The sequence below is a fragment of the Theileria parva genome, chromosome 1 (genome assembly GCF_000165365.1).
Source record: "Theileria parva strain Muguga chromosome 1, complete sequence, whole genome shotgun sequence".
Taxonomy (NCBI): domain Eukaryota; phylum Apicomplexa; class Aconoidasida; order Piroplasmida; family Theileriidae; genus Theileria; species Theileria parva.
Window position 1 is genome coordinate 1177413 of NC_007344.1, and position 18491 is coordinate 1195903.

At 35.3% G+C, this 18491-nt stretch overlaps 10 protein-coding genes across 10 annotated transcripts; 3 read left to right on the plus strand and 7 right to left on the minus strand.

The window, feature by feature from the left end:
* Positions 1 to 549: 549 nt before the first annotated feature.
* Positions 550 to 1560, minus strand: TpMuguga_01g00562 (uncharacterized protein; the record flags this gene model as incomplete). Its single annotated transcript, XM_760988.1, has 2 exons — positions 550 to 582; positions 1276 to 1560. The coding sequence occupies 2 exons, from the start codon at positions 1558 to 1560 to the stop codon at positions 550 to 552; spliced, it is 318 nt and encodes a 105-aa protein (XP_766081.1).
* Positions 1561 to 1645: 85 nt separating this feature from the next.
* TpMuguga_01g00563 (putative integral membrane protein) lies at positions 1646 to 3278 on the plus strand (the record flags this gene model as incomplete). Its single annotated transcript, XM_760989.2, has 2 exons — positions 1646 to 2129; positions 2474 to 3278. The coding sequence occupies 2 exons, from the start codon at positions 1646 to 1648 to the stop codon at positions 3169 to 3171; spliced, it is 1182 nt and encodes a 393-aa protein (XP_766082.1). The 3' UTR covers positions 3172 to 3278.
* TpMuguga_01g00564 (uncharacterized protein) lies at positions 3249 to 4022 on the plus strand. The gene has a single exon (XM_760990.2). It carries the CDS (start codon positions 3429 to 3431, stop codon positions 3915 to 3917), a length of 489 nt encoding a protein of 162 aa, XP_766083.1. The 5' UTR covers positions 3249 to 3428; the 3' UTR covers positions 3918 to 4022.
* Positions 4023 to 4241: 219 nt separating this feature from the next.
* TpMuguga_01g00565 (Josephin family protein) lies at positions 4242 to 6472 on the minus strand (the record flags this gene model as incomplete). Its single annotated transcript, XM_061305020.1, has 9 exons — positions 6379 to 6472; positions 6208 to 6289; positions 5983 to 6053; positions 5739 to 5821; positions 5638 to 5709; positions 5085 to 5391; positions 4786 to 4878; positions 4428 to 4559; positions 4242 to 4322 (listed from the first exon to the last, which is right to left on the minus strand). Exons 1-9 carry the CDS (start codon positions 6457 to 6459, stop codon positions 4242 to 4244), a joined length of 1002 nt encoding a protein of 333 aa, XP_061161595.1. The 5' UTR covers positions 6460 to 6472.
* Positions 6473 to 6580: 108 nt separating this feature from the next.
* Positions 6581 to 9072, minus strand: TpMuguga_01g00566 (Brix domain protein; the record flags this gene model as incomplete). The annotated part of the gene is made up of 4 exons (XM_760992.1): positions 6581 to 6837; positions 7335 to 7679; positions 7856 to 8080; positions 8871 to 9072. 4 exons carry the CDS (start codon positions 9070 to 9072, stop codon positions 6581 to 6583), a joined length of 1029 nt encoding a protein of 342 aa, XP_766085.1.
* A 139-nt stretch (positions 9073 to 9211) lies between these two features.
* Positions 9212 to 10429, plus strand: TpMuguga_01g00567 (Eukaryotic rRNA processing protein EBP2 family protein). The gene is made up of 5 exons (XM_760993.2): positions 9212 to 9342; positions 9423 to 9491; positions 9557 to 9707; positions 9756 to 9804; positions 10047 to 10429. The coding sequence occupies exons 1-5, from the start codon at positions 9285 to 9287 to the stop codon at positions 10326 to 10328; spliced, it is 609 nt and encodes a 202-aa protein (XP_766086.1). The 5' UTR covers positions 9212 to 9284; the 3' UTR covers positions 10329 to 10429.
* On the minus strand, positions 9994 to 11720 carry trm9 (Methyltransferase domain protein; the record flags this gene model as incomplete). Its single annotated transcript, XM_760994.2, has 4 exons — positions 9994 to 10686; positions 10743 to 10808; positions 10921 to 11208; positions 11578 to 11720. The coding sequence occupies 4 exons, from the start codon at positions 11718 to 11720 to the stop codon at positions 10449 to 10451; spliced, it is 735 nt and encodes a 244-aa protein (XP_766087.1). The 3' UTR covers positions 9994 to 10448.
* A 50-nt stretch (positions 11721 to 11770) lies between these two features.
* On the minus strand, positions 11771 to 13640 carry Zdhhc15 (DHHC palmitoyltransferase family protein; the record flags this gene model as incomplete). Its single annotated transcript, XM_061305021.1, has 11 exons — positions 13532 to 13640; positions 13456 to 13500; positions 13228 to 13318; positions 13124 to 13195; positions 12996 to 13052; positions 12723 to 12783; positions 12650 to 12695; positions 12289 to 12479; positions 12060 to 12092; positions 11928 to 12030; positions 11771 to 11857 (listed from the first exon to the last, which is right to left on the minus strand). The coding sequence occupies exons 1-11, from the start codon at positions 13571 to 13573 to the stop codon at positions 11771 to 11773; spliced, it is 828 nt and encodes a 275-aa protein (XP_061161596.1). The 5' UTR covers positions 13574 to 13640.
* Positions 13641 to 13816: 176 nt separating this feature from the next.
* Positions 13817 to 14633, minus strand: ZCCHC9 (Zinc knuckle family protein). Its single transcript, XM_061305022.1, has 3 exons — positions 14213 to 14633; positions 14072 to 14184; positions 13817 to 14013 (listed from the first exon to the last, which is right to left on the minus strand). The coding sequence occupies exons 1-3, from the start codon at positions 14511 to 14513 to the stop codon at positions 13834 to 13836; spliced, it is 594 nt and encodes a 197-aa protein (XP_061161597.1). The 5' UTR covers positions 14514 to 14633; the 3' UTR covers positions 13817 to 13833.
* A 73-nt stretch (positions 14634 to 14706) lies between these two features.
* Positions 14707 to 18482, minus strand: TpMuguga_01g02555 (uncharacterized protein). Its single transcript, XM_760998.2, has 2 exons — positions 16848 to 18482; positions 14707 to 16116 (listed from the first exon to the last, which is right to left on the minus strand). The coding sequence occupies exons 1-2, from the start codon at positions 18361 to 18363 to the stop codon at positions 15122 to 15124; spliced, it is 2511 nt and encodes an 836-aa protein (XP_766091.2). The 5' UTR covers positions 18364 to 18482; the 3' UTR covers positions 14707 to 15121.
* Positions 18483 to 18491: the final 9 nt, after the last annotated feature.

Consider the following 18491-nt stretch of genomic DNA (forward strand, 5'->3'; position numbering starts at 1 on the left):
ATATACACTTGATTTACTAGCCGTAAACCCAGACACGTAATTACTAAACCCTAATGCTATACTATATACCCCTAGAGGGAGCTATTTTACTATATACCCCAAGAGGGAGCTATCTTACTATACCCCAAGAGGGAGCTACTTAACTATATAACTATACTGTATAATCTTGGATATATACCCCAAGAGGAAGCTACTTAGATATATATGGGAGAGGGAGCTAATTTAACTATATAAGGGAGAGGGAGCTACCTAACTATATACACCTAGAGGGAGATACCCTAGAGGGAGCTAATATAAGGGTACCCCAAGAGGGAGCTACTTAAGTATATAATTAGAATACTATACTATATACTATACTTAATAATATGTACTACTATAGTACTAATATACTATGTATATAATACTATGTATAAGTATAGTATTAGGAGTATAATAGGAGTATATTATACACTTTAGTATACGGTAATATAACACTTTTTTCAGCATTATATACCTCTTAATATAGTTATTAAACACTTTAAATAGTATATTAGAACAGTGTAAACAGTATTATACCATGTTATATACACTTGATTTACTACCCTTAAACCCAGACACAATACTATACTCCTACTAATATATATATATATAATATACTAAAGTGTATAAGTATATGTATGTATTTAGTATAGAATATATCAATGGTATAATAAGCATTTGTTAGGTGTTTTTATACTCTTTTAATAATTAAGCATAATTATGTGTATAATAATGTTAGTAAATGAGTGGTAATTTGAGTACTGAGACCTCTCAAGACACAAAATTTCCCCTCAATATAACATAACCAAACCCATAATTAACACGAATAATGTGTAAAATAATGTTAATAATGTGTAAAATGTGTGAATAATGTGTGAATAATCCATTTAAAGTGATAATTAACATAAATTATTCATGAATGGTAAAAAATGAAAAATTTTCTAAAATCGCTCCAATCCCTTAAATTAACCCAAATTAACCCTCAATCACTGTTAAACACTGTTAAACATTGTTAAATAATGTTGAGTATTAAATTTGAGTGTGGTTGTATCTATGAGCAGCTAGCAGTGAAATATTTATGCTGCGTTTAAAAGATTAAGAACAATTTATTAAATATTTTCTTTAAAAGTTGTAACTTAAAATTAAATAATTTGTCAGGAATAGGAATTGGATAATAATTGTCAGGAAATAGGAATTAGTTAATTATTGACAGGAAATAGGAATTAGTTAATAATTGACAGGTAAAATGACGTTTACGGGTGATAGAGTTGGGGAAGAGCCTGGCTCAAAATTAGACACGAATAACTTAATTTGGTGTTTAATGGGCATTTTGGTCAGTTTTTCATTTTTAATACTGATAAACTCGTCAAAGGCGATGGCGTTGTTACTGGAGTTAAAAGTCCGGGAAACAGTGTCGCTAATGGCCAAATTTAAGATAATTTCAGTTTTTTCGCTTTTGGCGGGATGTGTGATTGCGTTTTTACTCTTTCCGGCAAATCTCTCAGTGCTGCAGTTTACTTTATTCTTATCGTTTGCGCTCATGTTTTTCACCGGAGTACCGCTGATTGTGGTTCTCACAGACAGCGTAAGCTCTAAAATAAGCTTGAGGATATTTTATCTGTTGGTAATGTCAGGCACCTGTCTGACCATTGGATTCATTAAAATGATCACAATTGCCTCCGTTAACGACTTGTTCGTCTCGGGGAACGCCGTGAACAAAGTGCTGTTTCTCCTGGTCGGGAACAGCCTTGGCGCTTTTTTAGTGCACTGCATCACGCCGTTTTTAGATTTCTCAAACAAACCACTGTTTATGGATACATGTGGGAATGGCACTCACAGTCTTAGCCCCGGGAAGATCAACGCAGTCAGATCACAGGCAATTGCAATACTTTGCTACAAGTTAATTATTGTGCTGATTCTAACACTGCTGGTCAGCTGGGCAGTGCTTTGCTACACTAATTTACACAAGGAACATAGAAAGTGGATGAAATTCAATGTAACACAAGCAAACTTCGTCGTCAAAGCGTTGAATATACTGTTGGAACAGTATCCCTACGTTATTCTATTAGTGCTAGTCGAACTACTGCATACAATCTTCAAGTTTTTAGCAGGTGCGTTACGGAGCTTGTACTCACAGAGTTTAGTTATTCTTCACTTAGTTATATCTACAGATAGCCACCCCGATGGGACTCTTTTCCCTACGGGGTCCTACTAACTCATATCTATACTAGTTACCTATTTACCCATCCCCACTAATTACTAATTTGCAGCCTTTTTGTATTTTATTTATTATTTACAATTATTTTTTCCCAAATAAGTGGTTGAAGCAGCAGAAATGACTGGGTGAGAAAATTTATTTCTCGTAACCCGATCAACTTTCGTATTTATTTCCAAAATCATGAAATTTATTAATATTTTTGTGTAAAATTGGATAAACAGTTTAACAATGGTTTAGTGTCGTATGTGATGGACGGTGAGCCGTTTAACCCGATTTGGCTGTCACTGTTACTCCTGATGATTAGTGATTTTTTCGAAGTTTTCGGCAAGTTCATCCCACACCTCACCAACAAAGTTTTCAACAGACAACCAGTCTCCACCCTCATACACACTAATAACACTCCTAACACTATTCACACTGTTAACATTGGGAACATTGGGAACACTGGGAACACTACGGAAACTACTGTCACTACTGAGAACAATGATAACACTACTGAGAACACTGACACTGGGAACAGGATAAGCAGTTGTGGAAGAGTGTTGAGAAGTTTGAATGGTCCGTTGTCGATGTTGTTTGTGCTTGTGGCGGTGGAGTTCATGATGATAGTGATGATGTTTGTGGAGATTTCGTTCCCGCACCGTCCGCTGAGTGTGAATTTTCTGAAGTTTAGCAGTGGCGTTTTCATCACGGCGTTTTTCTCAGCCCTCAGGGGCTGCTGCGTATCAGTTGTCTACTGCAGACTATGCAACGTTCAGGTGAACAGAGGCCTCATAGAAGAAGTTTTAGAGCCCAAGGAGACGAAAATCGTAAAGAGCTTCCTCATTGGACTCTTTTGCATCATTGAAGTTGTCCCAGGTGTCGTCTGGTACCTCGCAGAACCCCGCGTCATTCCCACACTTTACATCTTCATACAACGGGTCAGAAGTCAATAAATTTTTTATCAATTTTTTCAATATCAAATTCAAATTATTATCAACAAATTATTATTAATAAATTATTATTATTAAATTGGAATTAATCTTCTGTACATTTTTAATAATTTTATTTAATTTTATTTTATTATAATTTATTTAATTTATTTGTGTACCAGACATGATTATTTTTTTTTTAATTTTATATATATAATTTAATTACGTATTGTTAAAATATTGATGTAATTTTATATGTAAAATACGATTTAAATTTGGGAATGGAGTGTTTGAGGCCGTTGAGGAACTCGGAGTTGATGTATATTTTCAAGTCATTGACGCCGGGGAATCTCATCACCGCTGAGGATTTATCCAAACTCTTCAAAAATTTATATAATCTCCAGTACTCAACACAGGAACTTCAGTTCACCCTCACACACCTACACAACATAGCCAACTATAACACAGTAAACTCTGTAAACAATGTAAACACTGTAAACAATGTGAATAATGTGGCTGGAATAGATTTTATGACGTTTGTGGATGGAGTGAATGGGTTAATAAAGTCGAGTCCTGTGGAGTTGATATTGAGGGACGTGTTTGAGAACATATCAAGGGATAAGTCAAGTGTTACGGTTGAGGATTTATTGGAGTTTGCAGAGAAATCAGGGATTAAACTCTCTGAAGACTCGAAACTCAGACTAAACTCAAGATTACCTCAAGGGAAAGCCAATTTCCAACAATTCATACAATGCATTCAGTCATCCTAATACTAATTTTGTAACATACTGTACACAGTAGTTTAGTAGTAGTAAAGTAGTTGGGATAGTGGAGTGGAATATACATATCTAGGGTGAACTCCAAAGTCAAGCGAGAACTGGCCCGGATAGTAGTGAGGCGGGGGACTGCCAAGGGGAGCTAATTAACTATATTACTATACCATAGTTTATTACAATATTAATACTACAGTAAGTTGGGATAGTACAGTGAGACCACCAAATCTACTATGAATGGCAATGTCAAGCGTGAATTGGCCCGGATAGTAGTGAGGTGGGGGACTGCCAAGGGGAGCTAGTAATATAAGTATATAAGAATTAGTTAATTCTTAGCATTAGCATGTCATTGGAAGTGAAATCCAATTTATTAAACGTTTCATTCGTTACTTCTCGCGGAGACTACAATATCACATTCACTACTGTTATCTACTGTTTATAGTGCTATCTACTGTTGTATAAGATTATCTAAGGTTGTCTAAGGTTATCTACAGTTATATAATTTACATTGGAGTTGGTTAGAAGTTCGATGGATCCGTTGGTGTATTTGATGAATTTACGATATGGAGCGGTTTGGATTAGAAAGTAAAAGTCATGTTCCTTCAAGTCACATTTCGTCTCCAACCACTCAAACAACTTCTAACAATAATTTATAAATTTTAATTAATAAATTTGTGTTAAATAAATAAAATACGAAAGTTGATCGGGTTAGGAGAAATAAATTTTCCACTCCCGTAATTTCTGCTGCTTCAACAACACATTTACCAAAAAATAATTGTAAATAATAAATAAAATACCAAAACGGTTGCAAATTAGTAAATAATGGGGTAATGTAACTAAGTGATAAGTAGGAGGTAAAAAATACGTTAATGGAATGGTTTGGTGAGAATGACTTGGTTAATCTTTCATTGGTGATTAGTTTAATTGCTATTCTTATAGCGTCGGAGCCGTTATACTCCTACACACAAGTTAACCAAACCAAAGTCCACTAAGCATAACTATACTAAACACATAACTAAGGACCCCGAAGGGGATAACTAAGTAATGAGGAGGAAGATAACTAAGTAGTGAGGAATGACTAAATAGTGGGGATGGGTAATGTGTGTGAGCAAAGTAATAAATAAATAAGCTGGATGAGCGGTAGCAAGCTCCGTAACGCATTACATCAGCATCTTCTTGTGTGTTTGATTGATCTAATCTGATCCCGCCAGTGGTGGGCCAGGAAATTTTATGGTTCCCATTTTTATATAAAAACGATTTATTCTCGTGTGAGAGTTCGGATAATTTAAAGAAGAACTGGTGTGGCTGGAGGTTACTAAAGGTAAAAGGGTCAGGTTCCGGGAACTTTCCGTTGTTCGGAATTACCAAAAACACAACACCACGCGAAGTCTCTAAAATTTCCTTAATATAGTCATGCAACCAGCCATACTCCACCAACACAGGACCATCCCTCAAACTGTCCAATATACACCTGAAACACACATTAACACTACTAATTATTATTCATCATAATTATTGAAAAATAATTGTAAATTTCACGATTTTGGAAATAAATGCAAAAGTTGATCGGGCTACGAATTGGAGAGGAAAATTACTATCTAATCTGCTGCTTCAACCACTCATTTACCAAATTTTAATTGTAAAAAATAAATAAAATACCAAAAGGTTGCAAAATGGTAATAAATGGGGTTAGTAGATAAAGCTGGGTAAAAGATACCATTCGCCGTGTAATTTGCGTATGGAGAACCAGTGTTCTTGGATATTGCAGATGAAACCGATTGAGTCATTGCTGAGATGAGTTAAAATTGTAAAAAATACTGTTGGAACATGCCAAGGCTTAGTTGACTCAGTGAGAAATGCTCACATGATATATTACGAATACTCAACGCACTTTGTAATACCTACACATTACCATTAGTGGAAAATATCCTCCACACTACTATCAGGAGTGGAAAACTAACTCAATAATTGCTGCAGTAACTACTTATTTACCAAATTTAATTAATAAATAGTAAAATAAAGTAAAGAGGTTGCAAAGTAGATAATTGTTGGGTTTAGTTACTGGTAAATTGAAGTCGCCTAACTCCGACACGTTACCATAGCCCAAAACCTTTCCATTATACCCACTCTCACCTATTATACCAATTATTCACACTATTATACTATTATACCATTATAGTATTATAGTATTATTATGGTATTATAGTATATAAGTAAGTAACTAAGTGTTCGGGGTGGGTATATGTGGAAAAATAACTGGGAGAGTGCAAGCTCCGTAACGGAGTACCATTAAAATTAAGTAGCATATTCTCTTTAGAGTCTAGAATAGTAGAAATTTCACACAATTCATCGGCAGTCACCACAGGACCCTAAAACAACCATTAATCCTCTCCACCCCAATAATATCATCGTAATAATTATTATAATTAAGTTAATAATGTTAACGGAGTGGAGAAACTTGTAGAGTGGAGTTGAGGCAGTGTAGAGCGCATAACTTGGTTTTAGGGTCCTGTTTCTCCCAGTACACTAACAACTCCATAAATCACGCCAAACCCCTCATTTACAATTAAATTACAATAATATAAAATTAATATTAATAATATTAATAATAATAATAATATAATATTAATAATAATAATGTGGAAAAAATTGTGTGAAGATTAGTGGTGATGTGTATGTAGTTGGTTGAGTGGTTGTTGGTTGATGTAGACTTTGCCTTCTGTGGTTCCCAGGGTTGTGGTTTTTACGTTTTTGCTCTTTTTTAATTTTTTTACCCCGGCCACGCCCGCAATTAATTTTTTCGGACCCCTCGGCAATAGCGTTGCGGATTTTAGCACAGACGGATCAGACTCCAACACCTCCTCCAACTCAAAGTCAATCGAAGGTCCAATCTCACTCAAACTCACTCTAGGCAACACTACAACTATATTATACTATTTTAGTAGTAATTGTATACTTAATTAAGGGTAATTATATACTTAATTAGGGGTAATTATATAGCTATTTAGTAGTAATTATATACTTAATTAAGGGTAATTATATAGCTATTTAGTGGTAATTATATACTTAATTAGGGGTAATTAAGGGGTAGATTGGGGGAAATGGAGTAGCAGCAGAATTGAAGGTTGCAAGGAAAAAAGAGCAGCAAGAAAAAAAAATTTCGCTCTCGGACCAGTCTACTCCATTGACTGGTCCTCGAGCCTCCTCACACAGTTCCCAGTAGTATTATTAACTATATAACTAAATAGTATAGTAGTAGTATAGTTAAGAGTATATTAAATTAGCTCCCTTTAGGGGTATATAATTCTAGGTATTCTAGATATATAGTAAGATAGCTCCCTCTAGGGGTATATAATTAAGTATACAGTAAGATAGTATTAGTATAGTTGATAATTGTGTAATATGTGTGAATACTTGTGTTTGAGTGATTGTGTTCAAGTTTCTTGGGCTTTAGGAGTGTAATTAAGTATCTTCGGAATAACACTTTCGGGCCGTTTTTATACACTTTTCGCCTCTCCACTTCTACGCTTTCCTCATTGTCCATAGTGTTAGTAGTGTCCACAGTGTTAGAAGAGTTGGATTGATCGATGAGGGTGATGGTGATGAGATGTTTGATGTTGTCGAGTGAGATTTTGGTGTGTGTTGGTCCTTTGAAGATGTCTAAAAGAATATTACGAACGGTTGTTAGGTGTCCCTTTTGCTGTCCAAATCCTGAACCCTGGACCACTATCAAAGGCCTCGAATTCAATTCCACATCCACTACACATTAACACGTTAACCATATGTAATTACTGGTTAACTAAATGTAATTAGGAGTTAACTAAATGTAATTAGGAGTTAACTAAATGTAATTAGGGTTAACTATGACTAATTGGATTCCTTTGAGGGTTTAAAATACGAAAATTATCTAAAGAGATAGATAAAAATGTGGGTACGTTGGTTGAAATGTTGTGTGGGTTTGTATTGTAATACTTTGAGTTGGCACAGGTCGAGAATTTTCCTGTTGTACATACGTCCGAAGCCGATGCTGATTGGTCTTTTCTTGTTAGAACTTGCAACGACATATAAACCAAAGCCCAATTTACCACATATCAATTCACACTCCCTGTGATTTCTGCCGTTTATCAACACGTTCACGGAAGAATCAGACGCTAATTTGTCTAACACAATGTTAATCATTATAATTAAGTGTGTAGTTGGGGTTATTGGGGTTCCCAGGGGTGGGTTGTCCGGGAGTCAAGCACATGGCTATAGTAAATAGTAAGTAGTAAATATAGTATTGTAGATGTTTAGATAGGATTATTTTAGTAGTATTAGGGTTATAAATAGGGAATTTTATATTTATTTTGTAAGTTTAAGGTGAGGTTCTAGGATTTTTTGGGTTACAAAGTGATTTTAAAGGACGAATTTCCTAATAATTTACTAATAATTTCAACCAGAATTATCTATTTTCAGGGTAATTAGTAGAAAATTTCGCTCTAACAGATGGATAATAGTGGTTAAAAGTACCATGGTACAGTGCCCAGGTACCTACTGTTACCTCAAATTAAACACTAATTAACAACTTTTAGAACTAATTTTAAGTAGTTTGATGACTAAAACATCAATAGGAACGATTTGGGATTAATTAATTTAATTTCCGGAATAGTCGAAAATTTTTCATTTTTCAGGAACCCAAATGTCACTTTTGGGTCCGGGCCAGAATCGAAAAAATTCGAAAATTTTAAAACCCCAAAATTTCCACATAAACCAACAAATTTAACCTCTCTTAACACCAGAAAATTATAATTAACTCGTAATTAACTGTGTACACAGTGCTACAGTGTGCTTGAAGTGGCCTGGACAGTGCATAGTGGGATCACTGTGACCCTAGTCTAAGACCCTTAGATACTATTGTAGCAATAGTAAACTGTACTAACTATGAAATACTAATGTAAAAGTGTTACGTACTTGTGCTTGTGGTTTGATTGGATTTGTGATTTTGTCTGAAGGTTGAGAATTCTTTAAAAATTTGATATAAATCCTTTAAAAGTTGTTTGGAATCTTGGTTATGTGAGGAGGATAATAGGAATAAAATCGGCTTTTTCAGCCTCGGCTCCAAGTCCACATTATCCAAACGAGTCCCCCGCTTCACTCTCTTTCGCAATATCATCTCAACACTTTTACACCAAATTTATAATATTTATACTAATTTTACTAATTTTACTAAATTTATAGAAATTTTACTAAATTTATAATAATTATAATAATTTGATAGAAATTATTGTTATAAAAGTTGTTATGTGGAATTTTGGGAAATTAGTTTTCTGGGTAACAGATTATAAATTTTTGTGTTAAAATAATTAATATTATTTTTTATTTGAGATGGTGTTTAAAATAAAAAAATTAGGCTATTTACTAAAACCCGGCGAAAAATTTGTAGGTATCTCCCACCCCTAGCTAATCAGTGGAATATTTAGTTAGTGGATTGCTTAACTATAGAAGTCTGATAATATGTTGCAGATGAGGAGGAATGTGTTGAGGACGATGAAATAAACTCCTACACCAAAAAGGAAATTTATCTCACCAAACGTAAAATAAAATTAATAAAATAAAATTAATTAATTTAATAAAATTAGTAAATTAGTTTAATAAAGTGAGAAAATTTTTAGAGATAGAGGAGAAGATACGGGAGATGGAGTTAAAGCCTAGGGGCGATTTAAAGGTTAATTGGATAGAAACGTTGACTGTTATTGGCAATTCGACACCTCAAGCCAAAGAAAATCTCACACTCCTAAACACACAATTGTATCCCTAACACTATTCACACTATCATCAGCGGTAATAATTATTTAGCAGTGAACTGGCCATGGAATTTGTCAAAATCGGACTCAACAAATTCAAAGTACTCTCTACACATTTTACCCCAGTTATTCACTTAATTTGCAACCTTTTGGTATTTATTTTACCATTTACAATTAAAATTTGGTAAATAAGTGGTTACAGCAGCAATGTAGATAGAATTTTCCTCACCAAATAATCCTATTCCATATATTTACCAAATCCACTAATTTACCAAATCCACTAATTTACCGAATCCACAATTAATCATAGAATTACGTGTGTAACTACTAATTTATGTTGTAGAGAATGGGAATTGCGTTTAATAGGCCGACGGATTTCTATGCGGAGATGATGAAGAGTGACGAGCAAATGGGCAGGATAATGAGGCAAATTGAGCACAGAGCACAGGAAAATAAACTCAAACTTCAAACTAAAAACCGTAAAATGATTAAAAAGATGAAAAAAGCTGGAAAAGATAAAAGATCAAAGCAGCTGCAGGAGAAGAATAAATTTATCAACCAAGTCAACTACCTGCGAAAACACAAGAAAAACCTCCAAGATGATCTCAAACATCTTATCAAATAATTTATCAAATAACAACTTATCAAACAATAACTTATCAAATGATAACTTATCAAACAATAGAGAATTCTATTTGCAACCTGATAAAAATGTTTATTTCCAAATTACGTATTATGTATTGAATTATATTTTAAGCATTTGGATGACGTAGTTATTGCAGTCTGTGTAAACTGTGGAGTTTACGAGTTTATCAAAGTGTTGGCAGATGTGATCAACTTCATCTCTGTTAAACAGGTGATAGTAGCGTTTAAAGTGCAGGTCCTTAGTGGGAGAGTACTTTTGCTGCAAGTTCCAAGGCACCAGCACGTCCTGTGACCTAAACTCCCTATACCCAACGTAACTCGCATCCTGCTCAAACGACCTAACACATTGTTACACCATTAACTAAGTGTATAATTAGGTAATAGTGAGAAATACCAGAGGTATATTAGGATAATCCCACCGGTGCGTGTGCAACGTATTAATTCCCGTATTACCTCAAGCCTAAATTATTTTATCCAACAAATCCTCATAATATTCTACCAAATCCTATGATAATTTAGTAACTTTCTAGGGATAGAAATGGTGGGTAAATATGGATAGAAGTGGATGTTACCTCCGCTGAGTGGTGGACAGGTGATGTATGATTGCGATTGCGAGTGTGAGATTGGCGAAGTTATCTTTAAAGGGTAATTTCAGGGCGTTGGAAATGACAAGTGAGAAGTTACTGTTGACATGTTTTTCCCGTGCGAGATGGAGTAATTCGGAACAAATGTCAACGCCAATAAAGTAACAGTCAGTCCTGGTACTTAAATACTTTCCATTACCACAGCCGACATCCAAAATCACACTCGATGGTCGGACACTCTCAATTACCTTCACTACATTACCCCAACATCCATATCTACATTTTTAACCAATTAGCGAATTGTAAATATATGGAATATGGTTGTTTACCGAGGAAAATAGTTACATTATTGCTGCAGTAACTACTTATTTACCAAAAAATAATTGTAAAAAGTAAAATAAATACCAAAACGGTTGCAAAATTAGTAAATAGTGGGGATGGGTAAATAAGTAACTGAGGAACTAGTAACAGAGGGACAAAAAGAGTCCCATAGGAGTGGCTATCTGTAGAAACTACATAAGTAAGTAATAAGTAACTGAGTAAATAGTTTCAGAGGGACAAAAAGAGTCCCATCGGGGTGGCTATCTGTGGAAAAATAACTAAGTAATAGATAACTAGGTGGATGCAAGCCCCGTAACGGAATACCTGGTGTGTGAAAAGTGAGTGGCGATGTTTTTATAAATTTGGTGGACATAATTGTGTTCAAACTCCTCCTCGTCGACATTCTCACTAGTAACACTAATGATATTCTTATCACACGGTTCATCATTCCTATGCTTACGGACCATTGTGAATCAACAACTTAATACTATTTAAACACTTGTAACACTGTGATGTGTTATGGAGGTGTGAGATTGGTTTGAAAGTGTATGCCGTCACCCGGTGGTTTACCAACGGGCAATAACCACAATAATATATTCGTGCCCTAATTATAAATTGATACTAAAATAGATAAAATACTATTAGCAGCAAAATATAACTAGAGTGTAGGTTACGAGGACGGCTTGTATGTTATGAAAGAGTCCGAGATTGTAACTGTGTTTCGGAGTGCTATTCCACGAGAAACACTCAATCGTAGTTTTATTCGTTATTATCAAACTGACAACACATAAATATTCAAAACTTACAACAAGTGAAATAATGTAAAGGGTATTATTATCCTATAGAATATTATTACTAAACTGCAGCATAAATGAATAAATGAGAAGTCAAGGGGTTAGTAAATGAGAAGTTAAGGGATTAGTAATGAGAAGTTAAATGCAGCATAAATGAGTTAAGGGGTTGGTAAATGAGTTAAGAAGTTAGATGAGTGAAAGCTATAGTACTGTGTAAGCGTTAGCAAGCACCGTAACTAACAGTGAGATAATGAGAATAAGAATGGAGATGAGTGAGAGATAGAAGAGTTGGTAGAATTTGGAGTTGGGATCGTAATAGCTCCGATAGAAAGCTTTGGTAATGTTCTTGAACATGAAAATGCTAATCAAGTCCGAATAAAACAACGTCAAAAAAAAGTACTTATAATTATAAAATCCTATACCATTCGATACCTACACAATCATTGTATAACTTAAAACACTTAATAATTAACTCTGGGGATAACTGAGTAAAGAATAACTGAGTAGTAAATAAGGAACTGAGTAGTAAATAACTGAGTAGTAAATAAGGAACGGTTGCCCAGGGAGAGTTTTAGTTTGGAGCAAGCACCGTAACGCAGTACCCAGGGGCAGTAATGATCCATTTTAAGAACATTACGACCTAACGGTCTAAAAAATTATTATTATGCTAATTACCGGCAGTAGTGAGCGCGATCTGGCTTATAACAGTTCTCATTCCTACAATATCTCAACTCGCCTACAATTATTTTATCAATTTTATCATAATTTACCAAAAAATAATTAAAAATAATTGATTTTAAAAATAAAATGCAAAATTGATCGGGTTAGCAAATGAAAATTTTCTCACCCAGACAATCTTGCTGCAGTAACCACTTATTTACCAAATTTTAATTGTAAATTGTAAATAAATGTCAATAGGTTGCAAATTGGTAAATAATGGGGTGGTACCGTTTTGTTTACGTTCAATACAATCATATATATTATTCGGATCCAATTTCCATTCATCTATACACTATTAGTATATATAACAAAGTATATATCCCCCGTAGGGAATGAGTAAATAGTAACGAAAATACCTGTAATGAAGCCGGGTTCGGTAATACAAGTCATAATAAATGACCAGAGTAGTAATAATCCCAAAACATGAACTGATCAATTATTAATCCAAGTAAATGTTTACAGTAGAGAAGATGCGTGATGGCGTCTTTAGTGTATTTGATACTATAATTTCCAAGTCCAACTTCGATCTCAAACGTCGGCAAACATACAAACTACACAATTCTCCACAATATTCACACTATTTTCACAAAATTTACACAATATTTATACTATTTTACAAATATTTACACTATTTTTACAAAATTTACACTATTTTTTCAATAAATAAATTAATTAAGTAGTGGAGTACTTCGAGGTAAATTGTGTAGATGGTGAAGAAGATGAGAATGATGAACTGAAGGTGATTGGTGTGGTGAGAGGCTTACGGAAACTGGCAAATTTCGTAAAACTGATTTCCCCAAACTCATCCCCAAATTTCCAACACAATTTTCAACCTTTTCGTCATCGCAAATTATTTATTTTATTCACTTAATTTATTTATTTTATTCACTTAATTTATTTATTTTATTCACTTAATTAGTTTATTTTTTTACACACTACAACATCACCAGAAATTGTTTTACACAATTCCCAAAATTTTTTAAAATATAAAAAAATTATAAAATAAAAAAAATTATAAAAAATTATATAAAAATAAATAAAAATGACTGTGAAAAATTAATAAAATTTAATTATTGGAAGATTGGTGGGATTTTGTGTATTCAGGGCAGTTGGCTTTTTTATGGCGGACTGAGCCGCAGAAATGACACCCGGAGCCTTTAGGAAATATACCCTTGGGATTCTCCGGACATTGCGATGATAAATGACCCCTCTCACCACACACAAAACAACTCGCATACGGTAACTCCTAAACATATCAATTATTATTATATAAATATTTAATTAGATGAATAAATAATTTTTACTTGGTTTGGAAGTGTACAATTTTTGAGTGTGTGATTATCGGAGCCGCATTTGAAGCAGATTGGCTTTGTGTCATTTTCCTTACAATCTTCCAGTAAATGTCCCCTTTTCCGGCCTAAAAATTATATTTCCGTTAATCTTACATTTAAAGCATATTTTCCTTATTCTTTTCCTGCGTAATTTTTTAATTTTAGTTAATTTCGAGGATTTAGTTAAATTTTTATTTTTGGCGATATTCTGTTGTTTTGGTGAGATTTGTCCTCCAGCGGTTGTTTTCCCCTCCAAGGCCTTGTTTAATTTTGAAATTTTCGCCCTTAAAAGTTTAATTCTGGACTTACTTTTAGGCTTGTCACTTTTAAGCTCCGCCACCCTCTCCTCCAACACATTTTTAATTTTTTCCGGCCCCCAGCAGTTTTCATAATTTCTTTTATACCTTGAACTCATCAAAATATTTTACATTTCAAATTTTACGCAATAAATTTATCACCCAGCTGACACTACAAAATGGTAATAATAATGTAAAAATAATGTAAAATTATGTAAAATGAAATAAATTAATGTAAGTGTAAAATGGAGTAAAATAGGGTAAAAGTGTAAAATGAAGTAAAATGGGTGAAATAATGAATAAAGTGTAGGATTGAGAACATGTATATTATACGATAAAATTGGCATTTCTTGGTCCCAAAGGGTAAAATATATTCTCACACATACCCATTCTCCCATCACTAACTCCCACTAAATCCTCCTAATACCTTAAATAACTCTTTAAATAGTACTCTTAATCCCTTAAATACTACTCCTAATCCCTTAAATAACTCTTTAAATACTACTCCTAATCCCTTAAATACTACTCCTAATCCCTTAAATAATTCGTTAAATAGTACTTTTGACTCTGAAAAACTCCTTAAATAATCCTCTTAATCCCTTAAATAACCCCTCGTAACTCCGTAAATAATCCTCTTAAATCGTAAAATAATTGTTTAAATACTCTTAACGCATGTTACTACTTGGTGAAGAAGCTTGTGTAAACTGAGATAAGTGCAAGGGTGAGATCATTTTTCGCCTATTTCGTTGATGAATTTGGTGAGCATGTCGTTGAGTGAGTAGTCGTCTTCCTTCTTGACTGTGAGGTTATTGAACTGTTCATCCAGCTCCTGCGTGTTATACTGCACGTAGTCACTCCCAAAGTCATAGTAATTGTAGTTATTGGTATAAGTTGGATCGTCGTCAATTTGGTTATAAGCCTCGTAGTCGTAGTTGTAGTAACCCTTGTAGTCATCCTCCACAAATCCCATGCTCTCCACAAACCCATACTCATCCACATATCTCTTGTACTCCTCCGTATATCCCTTGTAGTCCTCTGTATATTTGTAGTCCTCGGTATACTGTTTATAATCTTCGGTATACTGTTTGTAGTCTGGGAATTCCTTGAGTTGGTATTCTTTATACTCTTCTGTATATCCTTTATAGTCTCCTGTGTACTCTTTATACTCCTCGGTATATTGTTTATACTCTTCTGGGTACCCCTTGTACTCCTCGGTATATGGTTTGTAATCTTCTGGATAGGGTTTATATTCCTGTGTGAATGTTTTATTGTAATAATCGTAGGGGTAGTTATTGTAATAGTTGATGTAAGAGTTTTCTAGGGGTTTGGTGGGCTTGGGTTCGGAGGTATCAGGCTCCACAGTTTCAGTCCCGCTGTCCACATTTTTACTACTTTTTTTCTTCTTAGTAGTGACTGTAGAGGCCAGGTTAGGATAATTAGTGTAATATTGTTCATCGTGGTAGTTTTCATAGGCGTATCCTACGACCGGGGGTACTGTGCCCATAGTGTTAACAGAGTTCACAGGGTTAACAGTGATGACATTGGAAATGGTGTGCGGATTGAAGGTGTTAACCGCGGTGGAAGGACTGGTGTAGGTAGTGTTATAAGGATTAATCGAGGAATAGGAATAACTATTAAAAGGCTCATAAAGCGGTTTTAACGAGTCATCATACGCATTCATCGTTAAATTCGGTAAGTCATACCACATACCATTCTCGTCATCTACACATTTGTCAACTAAGTATATGGTTAAGTAGCTCCCTCTAGGGGTATTATAGTTATATAGTTAATTAGCTCCCTCTAGGGGTATTATAGTTAAGGGTAGTAAGGTAGCTCCCTCTAGGGGTATTATAGTTATATAATAAAGTAGCTCCCTCTAGGGGTATATAGTTATATAGTTAATTAGCTCCCTCTAGGGGTATATTATTAGCTCCCTCTCGGGGTATATAGTTATATAATAAAGTAGCTCCCTCTAGGGGTATTATAGTTATAGTATAGTAAGTTAGCTCCCTCTAGGGGTATTATAGTTATAGTATAGTAAGTTAGCTCCCTCTCGGGGTATATAATTCTAAGTATATAGTTAAGTAGCTCCCTCTCGGGGTATATAATTCTAAGTATATAGTTAAGATAGCTCCCTCTCGGGGTATTAATTAAGTAGCTCCCTCTAGGGGTATATAACATTCTTAGGTATAGTTAGATAGCTCCCCTTAGGGGTATATAGTTAATAGTATTAGAAATAGCTCCCTCTGGGGGTATATAATACTAAGTATATATTTAAGATAGCTCCCTCTCGGGGTATTAATTAAGTAGCTCCCTCTAGGGGTATATAACATTCTTAGGTATAGTTAGATAGCTCCCCTTAGGGGTATATAATAAGATAGCTCCCTCTGGGGGTATAGTAAAATAGCTCCCTCTTGGGGTATAGTAAAGGGTATGATAGGAAAGAGAATTACCTTGTTTGTCCCAAGTGGTTTTGGGAGGTTTAGATGTGGTAACAGAGCCTTCAACTGAGTTTGTAGTATTAGTCGTGCCACTACTCACACTATTACTGTTGACAGTGTCAACAGTGTTGGCATTAGTATTTGTATTGTTAGAATCGAATGAGTTACCGGTGGTGAAACTATCCCTGAAAGTGTCTGGCCCGTTCATCGTATCCAAACAGTCAAACTCAAATGACGTCTCCACCAACTCCTCCTTCTCCTTGTCCACAGGATCCAACACTTTTTCCTCCTCCTTCACACTATTTACTCTGTCCACACTAACTCTATCCACATTTACTCTGTCCACATTTACTCTGTCCACATTTAGTCTATCAACATTTACTCTATCAACATTTACTCTATCAACATTTACTCTGTCCATAGTGCTAGAATTGTTGATTCTCTCGGCAGTGTTAGAATTGTGTAGAGCGTTGATGGCGTTTGAGGTGCTCATGTGTTTGAATCTGGAGACGTCTCTGAGTTCGGAGGGTTCGTGTATGAATGGGCAGAAGTACCTGGAGCACTTGGGGTATGACGAGCACTGTTTAGTCTTGTAGACGAGTGGGTGATAAAGCTCCTCCTCCTTCGAGTGTGCGAAGTTACAGTTCTTGCCCCGGGTACAGCGCCTGTAAAGTACCATTTTCCGCGACTTTTTCACAAACTGGATATTCGGACACAGGTGAGGGCAGTAACTTATCTCGTAAGGGTTCCTACGCTGCCATGTTAAACAGTGACTCTTCTCACACGAGTCACTGTTCGGGCATTTATTCTGATGATGCTTCGTGCAAAATGATGTTCTAAACGTTGCCAACTCGTCCTCCGTCAATACCGCATGCTCCCTGTCCACCGTTCCAACCGCATGATTCAAGTTTACAGAATTGTTGGTAGTTAGGGAATTACTGTGATTGGTATTGACGGAATTGAGAGAATTAAGGGAATTGGAATGATTGGATTGATTTAGGAATGGAGAAAAGGGTGAGAAATCATGTTCGGCCTTGTCAAAATTGTCGTTGTTCATGTTTTTGTCCAGACTGTGGACGGAGTTGAGGGAGTTATTCATGTTTCCGTTGAGACTGTTGACCGTGTCAACCAACTCATCAATGTTATTCACCAAACCTGAACCCACCACGCCATTCACACTAACTCCAGGAGTATTACCACTAGCAGTTGTACCATCAGAGCCGGAATTGTTACTGTTAGCACTGTTAGCACTGTTAGTACTGTTGGAATTGTTAGAATTAGTGTTGGAATTGTTGGAATTGGAGTGGGAGGGATTGTAATGGGAGAGATTGAGTTTATGTGTGAGATTGAGTGTTTCGTGTGTGATATGCCAGTCATGTGTGTTTTTATCAGGTTTTTTGTTGGCTCTGAAGGCCGTGCCTTTCCTGGGTGCGTCAGGGAGCTGTTTCGGCTTGCTGGCAGTGACTGCCTTGTAAGACATCACGGAGGTGGCCGTGAGTCGTGACGGTTCCTGGGAATTTGGGCACATTGCGATATCAAATTAACTCGTGGGAATCATTTGCGATTACTGAAATCAAATCTCAACGCTTCATCTATATTATTTATAATACCCCAAATACGCGCCCCAAAAACATACCCCAAAATAACCCACACAAT

What these genes read in the sequence shown, in the direction of transcription:
- TpMuguga_01g00564 (XM_760990.2), top strand. Translation starts at nt 3,429, where the DNA reads ATGGAGTGTTTGAGGCCGTTGAGGAACTCGGAGTTGATGTATATTTTC.
- TpMuguga_01g02555 (XM_760998.2), bottom strand. Translation starts at nt 18,363, where the DNA reads ATGTGCCCAAATTCCCAGGAACCGTCACGACTCACGGCCACCTCCGTG. An exon ending in AACCACTTGGGACAAACAAG is followed by an intron (nt 16,117 to 16,847) that starts GTAATTCTCTTT and finishes ACAAATGTGTAG; the next exon opens with ATGACGAGAATGGTATGTGG.
- ZCCHC9 (XM_061305022.1), bottom strand. Translation starts at nt 14,513, where the DNA reads ATGAGTTCAAGGTATAAAAGAAATTATGAAAACTGCTGGGGGCCGGAA. An exon ending in AAGGAAAATATGCTTTAAAT is followed by an intron (nt 14,185 to 14,212) that starts GTAAGATTAACG and finishes TATAATTTTTAG; the next exon opens with GCCGGAAAAGGGGACATTTA. An exon ending in ATTGTACACTTCCAAACCAA is followed by an intron (nt 14,014 to 14,071) that starts GTAAAAATTATT and finishes TGATATGTTTAG; the next exon opens with GAGTTACCGTATGCGAGTTG.
- TpMuguga_01g00567 (XM_760993.2), top strand. Translation starts at nt 9,285, where the DNA reads ATGGTGTTTAAAATAAAAAAATTAGGCTATTTACTAAAACCCGGCGAA. An exon ending in GGAAATTTATCTCACCAAAC is followed by an intron (nt 9,492 to 9,556) that starts GTAAAATAAAAT and finishes AGTTTAATAAAG; the next exon opens with TGAGAAAATTTTTAGAGATA. An exon ending in TCGGACTCAACAAATTCAAA is followed by an intron (nt 9,805 to 10,046) that starts GTACTCTCTACA and finishes TTTATGTTGTAG; the next exon opens with AGAATGGGAATTGCGTTTAA.